Source organism: Petaurus breviceps, unplaced genomic scaffold, assembly GCF_028583685.1.
Source record: "Petaurus breviceps papuanus isolate PSGF00001 unplaced genomic scaffold, PetGlider_PUasm1.0 90849, whole genome shotgun sequence".
Lineage (NCBI taxonomy): Eukaryota > Metazoa > Chordata > Mammalia > Diprotodontia > Petauridae > Petaurus > Petaurus breviceps.
This window is the reverse complement of record NW_027187361.1, coordinates 18,510,028-18,526,355: the sequence shown is the minus strand read 5'-3', so window position 1 is coordinate 18,526,355 and position 16,328 is coordinate 18,510,028. Positions and strand designations below refer to the sequence as shown.

General features: G+C 37.6%; 1 protein-coding gene across 1 annotated transcript in view; it reads right to left on the bottom strand.

Moving 5' to 3' along the window:
- Window positions 1–16,328, bottom strand: part of OCA2 (OCA2 melanosomal transmembrane protein) — a 539,713-nt gene that overhangs the window by 379,388 nt on the left and 143,997 nt on the right. Inside the window, exon 15 of the mRNA XM_069073057.1 lies at window positions 8,374–8,506. Coding sequence (XP_068929158.1) covers window positions 8,374–8,506 — 133 coding nt within the window. The remainder of the gene's footprint in view (window positions 1–8,373; window positions 8,507–16,328) is intronic.

Genomic DNA, 16,328 nt, shown 5'->3' with positions numbered 1-16,328 from the left:
AAAATCCCCAGGACCAGATGGATTCACAAGTGAATTAAACCAAACATTTAATGAACATTCATTCTTATATAAACTATTTGGGGGAAAATAGGCAAGGAAGGAGTCTGTCCAAATTCACAACACAAATATAGTACTGATAACTAAACCAGGAAGAGCAAAAACAGAGAAAGAAAACTATAAAATGATTTCCCTAATGAATATTGATGCAAAATTTTTAAATAAAATACTAGCGAAGAGATTGTTGCAATATATCACAAAGTCATATAGCAGGTGGTATTTATACCAGGAATGAAGGACCAGTTCAATATTAGGAAAACTATAAGTGACTATATCAATAACAAAAACAACAAAAATCATATGATTATCTTAATAGAATACCTACAATAGCAAAACCACAGTTTTCTGAAGTATAGGCATCTTCACAATTGCCACCTACCGTGTTTCCCCGATAATAAGACCTATCCCGAAAATAAGCCCTCCCCTTACTGTGTAAGATTCCTCTAAAATAAGCCCTCCCCCAAAAATAAGCCCTATTGAGATTGCTACTGTAGTGAAGGTGATCCCCTGCGCTACACGCTACATTACGGTACCCTCTGTATGCACCGTTCCCCCCCGTGAAACGCATGCCGCGCTCCGAGCTGCATCCAATCAGAGCTGCAGCAGTGAACGCGTCATCCTGTTCTTCCCCAGTGATTTGCTTATTGAATAAAGGTACATTTTTTTGTTCACATTTACCTGTTTATTAAAATTGCTGTCAATGTTCATTAAAATAAGCCCTCCCCTGAAAATAAGCCCTCTGGTGTTTTTCTGTCCAAAAAAAATTAATAAGACAGTGTCTTATTATCAGGGAAACACGGTACTAGAACAGAAACTCCTTGATGGTAGCAACTGTCTTTTTTTACATTTCTCTCAATGTTTACCCTAGTGATCTTTAAATACAGGTCTCCTGAATATAAAGGCACATTTTGTAAGATTGTATAGCTGTAGTGAACCCCAGTGGTCATATCAATCTATTAATTTTATACATGAAGAAATTGAGGTTTTGAGATCCTCGAACTGAGCACTGACCATAGATTAGGCATTGTCGAGAAAACCACAGGTTGTTAAGTTCAACTTCCCTCATTTTATAGATGAGGAAATTGAGACCCAGAGATGCCTTGCCCAGGTCCAAACAGGTCATCAGTATCAAACGGCATTACAAAGCCAAGGCTTCCTGGCAAGTACAGCACTCAATCTCCCACTCTACACCGCCTCCCTTTCCAATCAGTACTACCTTGCTAACAATCAGATACATGTTAGAAGAGCTGCCTCAGGGGGAGTGAGCTCCTTTTCCCTAGAAATATTCAAGCAGAGATGAGGTGATCCCTGCTGCAGGGGCTAAAGAGAAGATTCATGCTTTGGTTATAAACTGAACTAAAATAGGGGGTGGCTAGGGAGCACAGTGAATGGAGCACTGGCCCTGGAGTCAGGAGCACATGAGTTCAAATCTGGTCTCTGACACTCAACACAAAAACTAGCCATGTGACCTTGGGCAAGTCACTTAACCCCAATTGCCCTCCAAAAAGAAAATAAAAAAGAAGAACTGAACTAAAATGATCCTTGGCATTCCTTCTAGATTTGAGGGTATAAAGTTCTGTGTGTCCATTGCCTGTTATTATAAATTATAAATTTCATACCTAAGATAAAAAACATATCACCCAGTGGTGGCCAATTCAAGATGCAAGGCATTGTAGGCTGTGAGTACAATTATACCTGCTAGGAGTCATAGTCTCCATCATAAATGAAGGGATACTCTACAGGTTGGGGAGGGGGAAAGCAAGAATATCCTAGGACTCAGAGAGCAGGCTGGAGGAAGAAGGAGGGAATAGGATTTCTGTCGCCTTTATGGCTCTTGATCTTTTTTTTTTTTAATATGCCCTCCTTTATATGCCTTGAATTAAATCTAATCAGTATAGCCCCTGAGACATTTTTCTCTCTGGTATTCTCAGATTCTAAACAACCAAACACCATTTTAGCCATTCTGGGTCAACCATTCAGTATAGCCTGAGCTATGTTTAGTTACCAGATCTTGCTTGTTGCTTTCTTGACTGTCCAAGATCAATATAACAGCAATCTTTCCTGAGTAATTTGTTCATGTAAGACCAGCCATGACTTTCAAACATCAAGAATATGTGTTGATAGTGTTTGTATCAGATATAGTCCCTTGGTCTCAATGAAATGGTTACCCATTTCAAAATTGTTCTTTGAGTCTGTTAGCAAAGGTTTGAATTAACTTCAGAAGTTCTTAGATCATACATTTAGAGTGAAAAGAAATTGTATTTCACTGAATCCAATGACTTCATTTTACACATAAGGAAGCAGAGGTCTAGGAACTTGCTAAAGTGCACATAGGTAGTAAGTGGCAGAGCTGGTTTTTAACTCAGGTCCCATATCAGGGAATCCTAATAAAGCTGCCCCCAGCCCCAGTATTCTAACTCCCTCATAGGCTCCACTGAACAGCAGGCCCAATGTCCCTACCTAACCACTGCCCATATCCTAACTTCTTCATATATGCCTCACTGCTCACTAGAACAACACGTGTGTCCATGAACCCATATTCTCACAGAAACAGCAGGTGTGTCCATGTGATGGGATCCCAGCCACTGCCCCCATACCCGTTCCTCATATTTTCCACAGAGATAGCAGGTGTGTAGAGTTCAAACAGCAACACCATGACTCCAACCTCAGCACTCCAAATTCGGGAGTCAGGAGGACCAGAGTTCAAATCTACCCACAAATATTTACTAATTGTGTGACCCTGAACAAGTCACTTAGCCCTATTTGCCTCAGTTTCTTCAACTATAAAATGAAGAGAAGGAAATGGCGAACTACTTCAGTATCTTTGCTGTGAAAACAGCAAATGGGGTTATGAAGAGTGAGACAAGACTGAACAATAAGACTTCTATCTGAACTTGGCTCTTCTGCCTTCAACCCCACCAAACTATTTCTTCCTTGTTTTGGAACTGGACAGGCAACTGAGCCACATTAGGTAAATTGCCACCAAATTCCCTGGAATAGGAATTCTTGAAAGTCCACAGAGAAGGAACCTGATGAGCTACAATTTCTAAAACTCTTTTTTTTTTGGTATCACTAGTTCCAGATAGAGACAAAAAGATGTAAATAAGTCACATGAAACATTGGGGTGGGATTCACAAAAGGAAGTATTGATTTTAACTAAGAATGTTGCTAGATCTCTATGCCCTGTTTTCCATGTCTAGAGAGAGAAATAATGACTACTGTTTTAGTCTTCAGAGAAAACTAACTGAAATAACTAGAAACTATTTTTCAATCCAAAGTCCTATAAAAATGCTTAAAAGCAATAAACAAGTTGATGTTAAAATGTCAAGTTTTCATCAACACATAGACTCCCCAACCTCTCTTTGGGTCAATGGGCTACAAAATATTTTAATATAGATAAAAGTTGAATTCCCATATGAAATAATTAATCTAAGCACCCTCAAAACAAGGTCCTTTAAAATGCCTCAAGACCAGAAAAATCAGAACACAACTAATATAGGTTGCCTGAAACTCCAAAATCTCAGCTGATTGCCAATCAGCAACCAACATGTCAGATATTTCGTTGATTAAAGCAGGTGCTTCAAATAATCCATATCAGGTTATTACAGAATCAAAGAAATTAGAGGTGGAAATGGCCCATTAAGTCATGCTATGGTCCATTAAGTCATCCTTCCTACTTCTTCCAACCCAGGTGACTGAAACCCCCTTCGATGAAATCTGCTTTTATCAATCACCTTTTCATCCATTTCAAAAGAAAATTTAATAAATAAGGGGCACCTCTGCATTTATTTTCATTGAGAAGCTGCTGATTAACATCTTAGCAGTGGAATAGCTACTGATTGGAATAAAGCAGGGTGAACAGGCTGATTATAAGAATTCTGGATCTGGGGTTATTAAGCAAATAGTAACTGATTATAAATTAGGACACTAATCTGAATGAAAAATGTATAAGTTTTGTGAAAGTTTCCAAAACCCTTTTTATCCTTCAAAAAGTTCTTTTCAAGTTAACAGCTTGAATTCCCTTGTCTTGCATAAATGTCACTTATTTGGGGGATTAAAGGAAACCTTTGTATATGGAAAAGACAAAAATGATACTTTTATTTTTAAATCTTTTAGGGGATCAGGATTAAATTGCAATTGGGCTAAAGGCCATTACAAAAAAAATGCCAGAATAAAGAATAAGAACAACAGAAGGCAAAGGGTAAAAGTTTTGAGATGGAACAAAGTGAAAGCTTATAAACATACAAATATTTGGCACTTCAGATTTTTTTCAAATGGATCTGGGGAAAATCAAACTGGACACCACATAATTAATATTGAGGTTGAATTGATAGGTGATTCTAAAGTAGCATTAACTATGATTTTTGAAGCAATTTAGAGGGATTAAACAATGTATGAACCTGCTAAACAATAAATAATTGCTCTTAAAGAATTAATCTCCAGTGGATCCTTGGAATAATCCCAAGAGACATTCTGAATGGTTCTTGACCAAGGGAGCAGGCAGAATAAAGACCTGATAGATAAAAGGTTCTCATATTTGGGGGTCTTACAAATAGAGATTTATGTGGATTGATTCTTTTTAAATCACTAGACTCAAATGATTTTTAAGTACATAAGACATCAATTACCAAAATAGACACTATGCAAATAGGTGCTATCATCATTAGGATGTCATTTCACCAAGCTAACCTATGAACCAGACCATTTTCAGTTACTAATTACATCTCTACAGGGCAGGACCTAGAGAGATGTCATCATTGCCTTTGGCCCTATTTACAGATAGTTCTATTGGCAAGCATAGGTGCTCCCATTGCTGTCTTCAAATGGGCAAACGAAATGTAAAAATGGATCCCAGAGAAAATAGCATGATATCATTCCCATTCTCCCTCAGACTCAGAAAAAAAGGTCATTTGTTATTGAGGGACATAGGATTCAGGACAGAATTTTGCAGATACACTGTCTACCACCCATAGTCATCAAATAATTGCTCAACTCTTCACTTAATTTTGCCTGTGTAAATACAAATTTAAACAGATGAGTTCATTATTATCACATTCTAATTCTAAGCTCTCCATCGGGATAATAATTACAATCAAAAAAAGGAAAAATTAAAGATAATTCATTTCACTTCAGATATACAACTTGCAGCTTATAGAACCCCTCTAGATGCTAAATCTACAAGAGCTATACAATGAAAATAGGTTATGAGATTTAATTGTCATAGAAATCTGACTATTACAAAAGGGCAAAATTTGATTGAATTTGGGATCAGAAAGTAAAACAAAAAGATTGTTTCAATCACCGTGCTAACAAATACCACCAGAAAAATAAAGGGCAATAGGAGAAAGAATTGCTTTACTCTTCAAAAAGGTTGGACCTTTACTACTAGGCAGGGCTATTGATAAAAAAGATAATTATAAATGCTTTTAAAGGTAAACGAACTTGACATTTAAATGAATCACATCAGACCTGATGGCTACTATTGTCTCAGTATTGCATAGCAAATTGAAATGCAGTTCCACTTAGAACTTTTCCTGTTCTATTTCACAATGGATTGCTTCCTTTACCCTTTGGTACGAAAGACTCCCTTCACTTGGTCCTTCAGGTTTTGACCTACATTTCACTGTCCTCTTTCTTCTCCAGGATTCTATTGCACCAACAGTCATTCAGCATCACCTAGTTGAGCAGTTTATTGTTCTCTAAATACATAATGTCTATGAACATGGTCTGCCTTGCTAAATTCTAAGTTCAGTGTGGGGAAAGAATCATACTTTTTTTTAATCATTCAAAGTGCTCAAGTCAGTTTCCAGTACTGGACTGGGTACTCAAAAAATATGTTGAAATTACTCAGTGTGTCATTTTAAGAATTTCAGGTGCATCCTATTCTCTTTACATTTGACTCCTATCATCATCACCATCATGGTCATTGTCATCATCATCAAGGACTCAAACCCAGAACCCTAACTTCCTAGGTAGAATCTACCTTAAAGCAATAGACCTTCTCCCTCACAAATAATGATATCCAGGTGCAAATTTCAGATGATGAAATAACTTCTGAGAACAAATTTCATACTCCTTTAGAAAGTCATCCTTCCAGAACCTTGGGAAGGTGCTATCTGAAATGGCTCACAATTATGCTTTCTACTACATCACGGGGTGATCTCTTGACTCATGTATGAATTGGATTTAAGTGACAGACTCACTCTTTCTTACAGAGTAATCAAAGTCTAGTAACAAGACAAAAGTCAGGATAACTGGTGATGACCTGGGACGCAGTGGATGGCCTTGGCATCTTTGCTGTCTAACCAAACTCCAAACCAAAGCACTTCACAGCATCTGCTTCAGCTGCCTTCAGTCCATTGGAACAAATTGTCCTCAACCATTCGTTCTAACAAGAGAAGTCTTCACATATTTGGGATAGACACCCCCCCGCAACTCACCAATGAGTTTGAGGTTTGTCAGTTACCCTCAACCTAGCTTAGCCTGTCTGCCAAGATGGTTTACTAAGATGTGGCCCCTGCACATGCTACAGCTTCTTGGAGCCACAGGGGAGAGCTAAGTATCAAGCAGACACCAAGGTGGCTGAGAAACCCTGAAAAGGGCTCAACAAGCCCTCACACCAGTGATGTTAGTCCTTCTTGAACACCTATATATCCCATGAAATAAAAACTATACGTAGGGGCAGCGAGGTGGCTCGGTGAATAGAGCACTGGCCCTGGAGTCAAGAGGACCTGAGTTCAAATCTGGCCTCAGGCACTTAACTAGCCATGTGACTTTGGGCAAGTCACTTAACCCCAACTGCCCTCCAAAAAGCAAAAAAAAAAAAAAAATGTATGTGAAGGGGAAAAATGTCTACCTTGGATAATCACTGACTGGTGAATCACAACAAAACTATTTAGACCTCTAACTACTAATTATGAAATTTAAGTATCTTACTAAAGGTGAAGTGAAGCAATGACATTAGAAAGCTGGCCTCAAAGCCAGTAAGACCTAAGTTCAACTTCTTCTCCCCGTGACACATACTGGCTCTCTGGTCCTGGGGTAATCACTTAACCTCTTGATGTTCCAGGCAACTCTATAAAACTAAAAAAAAAAAAATAGGTACCAACCTATACCAATAGAGGCAGATTTATCATCTGGCAGTTCTCTATGCCAATGAAATCAAAAGTTGAGTACCTATCCACTAAAGGTGAAGAATAGACCATTAGCCTGTAGAGCTCAATAACAAATTAAAGAATTGAAATTCAAAATTACAGATCCTACGAATTCCAAAAATGATTGACCCCAAATCATCCAAAGCCAAACTGAAAAATAAAAGAAATCAAAGAAAATACAGAACAGTCAGCAACCATTGAAACTTTGGTGTCAGAAAAATGTGGACATTATCCAAACTTTGGTCCTATCCCAGGGGAAACTAAGCATTTCCCAAACCATCTGGATAGCTTGCAGCTTTTCCAACTGCTAGACCTTCCTAAGAAAACTTAAAGTAAGGGAAAATGTCAAATATCACAACGACAGGAAGTCTTCACCATAGTTGAAATCATACATGAATATTTGAGGGCATTGCCATATTTAGGAACACAGAGATCCTAGGTATAAGTTCTCCCTTTGACAATTGCTTATATTGTTCATGTGTTTCCTAACTTTTCTGGAGGGTCTATTAGTACAAAAATACCTCTATATAGAGAGGGAAAGAAAAGAGAGAACAGTCTCTTACTATGTGCATGCATTGAGCTATAATCACTTTACAGGTATAATCTCATTTGATAATACAAACCTAGGCTGCATTAAGGATAGTGTTGTTTTACTTAACAAGTCTGAACACTAACTGGTATTTGAATTATGGCATCTTTTTAAATTTTAGTTCATATTTAAGTGACATTTCAGTACTAGAACAATTGTTTGTCATATGGCCTATGTCCCTTAGACTTAACTTATAGTATATAATTTGAATTCTAAATGATAGGCATTTGAATCATCACAAAGGATCTGCATGATGGTGTAGGACTTCCTTTGTGGATTCTACTAATTCTATTAGAGAAACTGAAAAGAATATACTTAGGAAAATCAGGACTCTTGGATTAAAAGATACTGAACTTGCATTGTAATAAGGAAGGAGCAGCTATCCCAACCTCCCCTTATATTAGGCAAACATCTTGGCAAGTGACATTTATCTTATGCTCTGCCCATAATTTTATGTTACATTTTTGTGCTAAAACTCATTTTCAAAGAGAATTAAATTAAATTAAATTACTTTCCTGTCATCTCACGGGAAAAAAGGGAAAGGTACAGTTCCCCCCACCCTCTCAAACTTACCGACAATCTCACTTGGTTCCTTATTGTAAAGCTTTTTGTTCCAGTAAAGGAGTCTCAGGAAAGGAAAGGAGACCAAGAGAACAAGACAAATTCCAATGAACATGTGTGCTGTGAATCCAGCAAAATCCATTCCCTAAAGGTTAAAAAAAGGAAAGAAAAATAGCAGACTGAGCCTCACTTTCTATAGATGAAACATTATTCCTCTTCAGGTATGTTTTAGAATTCAATGACTATGTCCATATGATTACAAAACATTTGGACAAAAAACCAATAAGGATCAGTCATTTGCCCAAATGTTTTATATGCATGGTAGCAAATATTTTGGGAAATTTCCAGATATTTGACTGAATTTTTCATTTTTTCCCAACAATTTCCCACACAACACCACACAAAACATTGGTTAGAAAGACACTTGGGAAAGAATTATTATTGGAAAATTAACAGATTGTTTTTAATCCATATAGTTTGCAATAAAATAGACATATACATATATGGGTATAAAACTATGAAAATCCACCTATGCATGTAAAATTTCACATATACAATATATACATGTACATTTACCTATACATTTTGAGTGTTTCAAAAAACTAGGGTGATCTTGGGCATCATTTAAAAGGCATAACTTCTAGGAGTAAGGTCATAGGTCCTCTGCTTTCTGCCTTGTTCAGGTCACATCTGGAATATTGTATTCAATTCCAGATGCCACTTTTATGAATTACTTTGAAGAGCTGGAGAGCATCCAGAGGAAGTAAAACAGAAGAGGGGAAGGCCTTGGGTTCATGCTATAGGAGGATCTCTTGAAGGAGCTAGGGATGTTTAACATGGAAGAGAGAAGATTTAAGGGAAATGTGATAGTTAGCTTCAAGAGTATGAGGAAGTGTCACAGGAATACAGGATTAGTCTTTTTCTGTTTGGCTCCTGAGTGCATTTGGTTGACAAATATTTATTAAATGCTTAATATGTACCAGAAACTGTGCTAAAAAGTTATAATACAACAAAGGCAAAAAAACACAGCCTCAGCCCTCAAGGAGCTCACATTCTAGTGGGGGGGAAATGTCCTGCAAATGACTATGTCCATAAAAGATAATTACAGCGTAGATCAAAAGTCATCTTAGAGGGAAAGCAGTAGCACTGGAGGGGATAAGGAAGGAAGGAGTGAACAAACAAGACAACAAACAAACACAAGAATGGAGGAAGGGAAGGGAAGGAAAAAGGATTTATCAATTGTCTACTATGTTCCAGGTACAGTGCCAAGTGCTTTAAAAATATCATCTCATTTGATTTTTACAATAATGCTGGGAGGGAGGTGCTATTATTATGCACATTTTGCAGTTGAGGAAACTGAGGCAGACAGAAGTTAAATGACTTGCCCAAGGAGATACATCTACTGATACTGGATTTGAAATCAGGGCTTCCTAACTCCAGGACAGTGCTGTATCCACTGTTCTATCCATTACCAAGCTGCCAAAGATCACTAAACTTGGAGTCAAGAGATCTGCATCTGTTTCTTACTAGTTGTATGACTTTTAGCAGGTCACTCAAGCTCTTTGAGCCTCAGTTTCTACAAAAGTAAAACAGAAATAACATTGTTTACAGTACATACCTCACAGGCTTCTCATGAGGAAAGCAGCCTCCACCACCACCCCTTCCACATGTATACTTCTTTCACTCTACTTATCCTTCTTAATTGTCCTCCATGCTGTTAAAGGCACCAAGGTTCTTATCTCCTAACCTAAAGAGTATTTCTCTCATTTCTTATGCCTTTACCATTTAACTTACCCTGTATTATTTAGATTTCTGTATAGGATCAGTTTCTTTTGGTAGCGTGTTCTCTCTCTCTCTCTCTCTCTCTCTCTCTCTCTCTCTCTCTCTCTCTCTCTCTCTCTCTCCCTTTCTCCTTCTGTCTCTTCTTTTTCTTTTCCTTCTCCCTCTCTGTAGGGTTAATGGAATATAAGATCTTCCCTGTCCCATGTGACCACATGTGTTCCCCTTTTTTCCTTTGAATGGGCAGTGTTCCCAGGTCTAAAGGTACACAGGTATTTCAATCCCAGATGTCTTGCTCTTTTGACCTCTGGCCCAGTTCACAGCTGTGACATATTCCATCCTGAAGCACATAGAGCCTATCAGGTGAAAACTATAGATATTAAGGGAGATTTATATTGCTGGGAGTAGAGAAAGCTTGCTTAAGCAGAAGCTTGCTTGCAGGAAGGCTTTCACACCTTTAACTAGGCAGAGTCACTTGGGTTGAGATGCCTTCCAACTTTGAGCCTGTTAGTTGAAAGTGTATGTATATTCAGAGGTTGGTATTTTGCTTTGGGGCCCACTCAGAGGAATAATGTTTGCCTCAGGTCTTTGGCTAGATGAGACTGTAGGTAGCTATTGTTAAGGGACTCCCTCAGCTTCCTGAGCTCCTGGTCTGGCCATTATGTATCTTATTATTTTGTTTAGACAGTTGGAGCCCTGTCTATTGGATTCTTTTTTGGATACTCACTTCTTTCTACTTATTTGTCTGCATTGTTTAATTAAAGTACAATTGTTGACCCCTTTGAAACTGTCTTTCCTTTAGAAAAGCAGATCAAAGAATCTGTGCTATCAGCCCTTCTGTGGGCTGGTGTTATTGGTCTTACACCGCCACAGCAGCTGCAAGTATCTTTAACATACTCTCCCTTCTTGCCCTCTGCCTCTTTCTCCTCTCTTTCTACCCTATGATTTCAAAATCATAGGAAAGATATAGAAAACAATCACAAAATTATGACTTCTAGAAGGAAATTATCCATGTAAATGCCATGCACATTTTAATGCTAATTCTTATGCTAAGCTTTTTGTGTATCTGTGGGCTTCCTGATGTTTTTTCTATATCTCTGTAACTCCCTTGGGAAAGCCATTTCCTTAAAGGTCTTATGTCAAAAAAAAACACCCACAACAAGACTGATATTGCATTAGTTCTTTTATTCAGCCCTTTCCTAGTTCTTTTTAACTGTATTTTTGTAACCTTCCCTCCATCTAGGTTTTTTTTTTTTTTGGCTCTACACATATTTCTCCTCAGTTGGGCAGAGAATCTTCACTTAAGCTGAAAAAAGTGCTGCTAAGTAATAGTAATAATTCACAATTATATACCACTTTACTGGTTTACAAGGTATTTTCCTCACAATGGACGAGCAATTAACCAATTTCATTATAAAGTGACAGTTAACTGAAACTGAGATATTTTGAAACCTTGTAAGAATCTAGTCCCATTTGGTCACAAATATTTCTTTAGTAAAGAAAGTCATTCTGTACCCAGTTCAAAAATCTTGTCTCCTAGCAGCAAGATGCTCAGGCTGTTTCTTTCTGAAGTCAAAATATTGAATCACTTAATTTTTAGAAACAGCTAAACAGGATGGGCAAAAGATCCAAATAAATTCTGATGGATTTTTTTCAAGTTGAATCAACTGAGCAGTCCAGATATATTGGCATCTCTGAGCAAACTCCAAGAGTGAAAGTGGAAGTTCACTGATCTACCTGAAAATGTCCATAGATTCCACATTCCTGGATCTCCTTTCTCCAGGGGAAGATAAAAGAAATTAGGGTTGTAAAGGACCTGAGAGGTTTTCTGACCCATCCCCTTTAAACTAAGAAGACAGAGGGTCATAGAGCTGGAATAATTTTCTCAACATCACAGGCATCAATTCAGAACCTGGATTCTAACCACAGTCATCTTATTCAGAAGCTAAGGCTCTTTCTCCTATACCATACAAAGGGAATCACAGAACTTTATATATGGTATAAATAAGGTTTTCCAATATTGGTCTGCCACTGTAGGCCTGGTTAGCTTTGGATTTCAGCTGTTACTTCATTGACTTTTTAAATCTTTGTAGAAAAGGCACTTTTAAAATTATTTTTAGCTAGGCATAGTGATGCACACCTGTAATCTCTGTTTTGGGGGAGAAAAGAGGGAAGAGGTTAGGCCAGCAGATTACTTGGCTTCAGGAGTTCTGGGCTACAATTGCACTAAAGTCCCATCAGTTGTCTGGTATCAATATAGCAATTGGGAGCAGAAGGTCATTAGGCTTCCTAAGGAGAACCAAACTAGCCCAGATTAAAAAAAAACAGAGCAGGTTAAAGGTTTTGGTTGCTATCAATATTGGGATCAGTCTCCTGGGTGGCCACTGTACTTCCAGTCAGGGCAAGATAGTCTCCAAAACAAAAATAAAACCATTTTCTTATAATCTTAATAACCATAAATAAAATAATAGTTCAAAAGAGATAAAATATTACATAAAATCTCTAGCACTCAATACTATTAAATCAAATTATTCAAAACTGATTGAATTGCTGGACTGAAAGAGTATTCTTTAATGGTTAAATATCAACTTGACAGGCAGTGTCCACAGAAGAACCTCAGAATCTATGCTTAGCCCTGTGTTTTTTAAACTTTTTTTTTAATAAATGATTGGTATAAAGTACCTGAAAGTCCTTCAAGTCGTCAATTAATCCATTTTTTTCATTCAGGATTATACTTGGAGGGATGGGTGGGTGGAATGGGGAGTAGGAGAGATGGGAGAAAAGATATGACAATAAGGATAGGGTAAAAAGAGAAGTTGAGAAAGAAAATAGTGAATAAAAATAATATCGATGGAATTTCACAAATAGTAATTATAATGTTGAATGTTAATGGGATGTTTATAGTAGCTCTCTTCATGGTGGCAAAGAACTGGAAATTGGAGGGATCCCCATCACTTAGGGAATCACTAAACAAGTTGTAGAATGTTGTTCTGGTGAAATACTATTGCACTATAAGAAATGATGAGCTCAATGATCTAAGAAAGGCATAGAAAGACTTACATGAAATGGTGTAATCGTAAGGAAATTAGAAGATATTCCCTGCCCCTTAATGGGTCTCAAGTGGGACCCAACAGGAGGGGCTTGTTTGGGGGAGGCTTGTTTTTTAAGAAGGCCCACACCTTTTGTTACTTTGTAATTAGGCAGTGGGTCAGGAAGATTATGATGTCCTCTGATGCTAAAGAAGGGTTATATATACTCTGAGGTGAGGTTTTGCTTTGAGGCTCACTTACTCTGGGTAGCTGTTGAGCCCCCTGGCTTGAAAACCCAAATGTTGGTGCTTCGCTCTCTGGTAACTTACTGTGTATGTATGTAATGGTTAGACAGCTAGAAGCCCTGTCTGTTGGTATGTTGAACTGTATTATTTTCTCTGTCTGTATTTTTTGTCTGTTTGTATTTTCTGAAGTTCAGAGTGCTGACTTTTTCCCTTGAACTAAGTGTGTGTGTGTTTAATTAAAGATTGTTGAGTCCTTTAAAGTTGCTTTCCTTTAGCAAAGCAGATCAAAGAACCTGTACTAGCAGTCATCTGGGATATGCTAGGGTGATTGCTTTTACAAATGGTGAAGAACAAAGTGAGCAAAACCAAGAAAACATTGTATACAGTGACAACAACATTGTATGAAGAATGACTGAGCAACCAAGTCATTTTGACTATTATAAAATATATAAATTTAAAAGAAAGCACATGTGAAGATAGATGCTATCTACATCCAAAGAAAGAAGTGATAAATAGAAGTATGTATAAAATAATTTTACATATATATTATAGATGACATTATATATACATACGCACACCTCTCTGTGTATAATGGTAGCCATCTCTGGGGTGAGGCAATAGGAGGGGAGAAAAAAAGGGGAAAAAAGAAATTTACATGATAACTGTTGTATATTTAGAAGGAAAAGCAAGTTGTACAAGGTAGATTTGTGGTTTCTTATGCAATCATCTGTTTTTATTGTACTGTTATGAAAATGCTTGTTTTATTCCATAAATTAAAAATTAAAAGAGGAAAATGCAAAAAACATACGAATTTTTAAAATGACTAGTATAAAAGTATAGGTGGTATATGTATACTCTGCCCTAGTCCAGTGACAGCTGGGATTTTTTTTTCAGTTCTGGGTACTACAATTTAAGAAGGACATTGATGAATTGGAGAGTGGCCAAAATAGGGTGGGCAGGTTAGTGAAGGTATAGGAGTTTGTGCAAGATGAGGATCACATGAAAAAAACAGGAATGTTTAGACTGGAGAGAAGATTCTAGAGAGACATGATAAATATCTTTAATTTTCACATATTCTGTTTTTCCCCCAAAAGTGGGACCGGGCACAATGGATACAAGTTACCAAAAAACACAAACCTCTTTAGGTTTAGTGGAAGGAAAACCTTCCTAACAATCACAGCTTTCCAAAAGTAGAATAGACCACATTGGGAAGTGGTGGCTCCCCCTCACCAGAGGTCTGCAGACAGAAGCTGGATGAGCCTTTGTCAGACATGGGGAGAGCCAGGTTCTCTCAGGTTTGTATTGGACGAGCTGCCTTCTGAGGTTCCTTGCAATTTCTCTGACTCTGAAAATGCTTTCACTCTGCATCCCCTTCCACATCTGTTTAATGCTTTGCTATCTCTGACTCTTTACTCATTTCTTCTTTCCTTTCTTTCTGCAAGGGACTCTTCAAAGCAGTTTTGTCTTTGATAGAATTAATGAATCTGGTTTCACCTGCTATGAAAGGGGTAGTGAAAAACAAAGCAGAATAGCTTGGGATACACTCCCAAAAAAACTTTGGAAGAAAACCGTCAGAAGCAGGGCGGGCAGTTGCCACAGAAGCACTGAACTCCCATGCCACTAAACCAGGGGTTACTACTGATGAAGGGGTTTTAAGTAGCAGAACAATAGTATTCTACTAGAAAATGCACAAGCCCTTTGGCGGCTAGAGAGCCATTCTCCCCTTTAACCAGACACTAAGAAGAGAATTAAAAAGAAAGCAAGTATAAATTATACCCTGTAAGAGAGCCATTGCTTTTGACTAAGACATTACTCATTCCAGGATCCCTCTTTTAAAATGTCAATACACAGGGAAGAGGAAGAGAGGGCAGGAAGTGAGTACAGAAAACAAACTGCCTTCTGCCCAATTTTGCCTAAATTCTAGCCTGATCCTATTGCAAAGCCTAGTATTGATTTCCTTTATTGCTTTATAAATTAAATATTTACTATTTATTTTCCCTGTGAATATTTTCAAAATTAATTTTGAAGCTTCAAATAATTTCGGAAAACTTTCCCTTCCTACATTAGTCTGTTAATGAACATTCAAAGAATGCACAATAAATATGCCTCTTCTGGGATGCAAATATCTACCTGCAATCTCATTACAATGTTGATAGCAAGGTCTTATAAATTAATCACTGCTGAAAACACTTTTCCCTTGGAATTCATTGGCAACTTCATAGAGATAAGTATTGTCTTATCTCCTCACTGCTAATGAATAAATAGAAGCAGCTCAGATTTATCCAGAAGGACCAGGCAGTGCATAGTTTTTCTGAAAGATAAAGTTTAACCCTGAACTTCTGGGGGTATCATTTTCAATAAAAGGTGAGAAATTCTGTCTTCTCTAATCTGTAAAACAATGACCTGGAGGTTGCTACTCAGAAGGATGTAATGCTGGCAAAAGTTCAGTGACCTTGGTCAGAGGGCTTATCTGAGGCCCTGATCTCATCATGAATCTCTGTTGGGTCACAAGGAAAAAATGAATTCTAAAGCTACTCTACTCATCCAAATGCCCATGAACACTAGATTCTACATCTAGGAAGTTTCTCCAGCAGCCTGTTAAATGACCTGAAAAACCATCGTGGAATACAGGGATGATTTAATATAAATAATATGGCTTTCTCCCTTTTCCCTCACCCTCTGAATGATATGGTGTAGTACATAAGTGTGCTTTTCAGGTCACTTTCATTATTCCAATTTCAGTTTTATGCATCCAAATGCAAGACTCCAAAGGCAGCTTTCAAATAGTGTAGAATTAATTCTATTGTCCTCCAAGAAAGGCAATGAATCTGGAATTGCACATTAATACCAATTAGCTACTAGCTTGGGGCAGCTTTATAAAGATAAGCCATAGTATTCTCTTCCATCTCTGTCA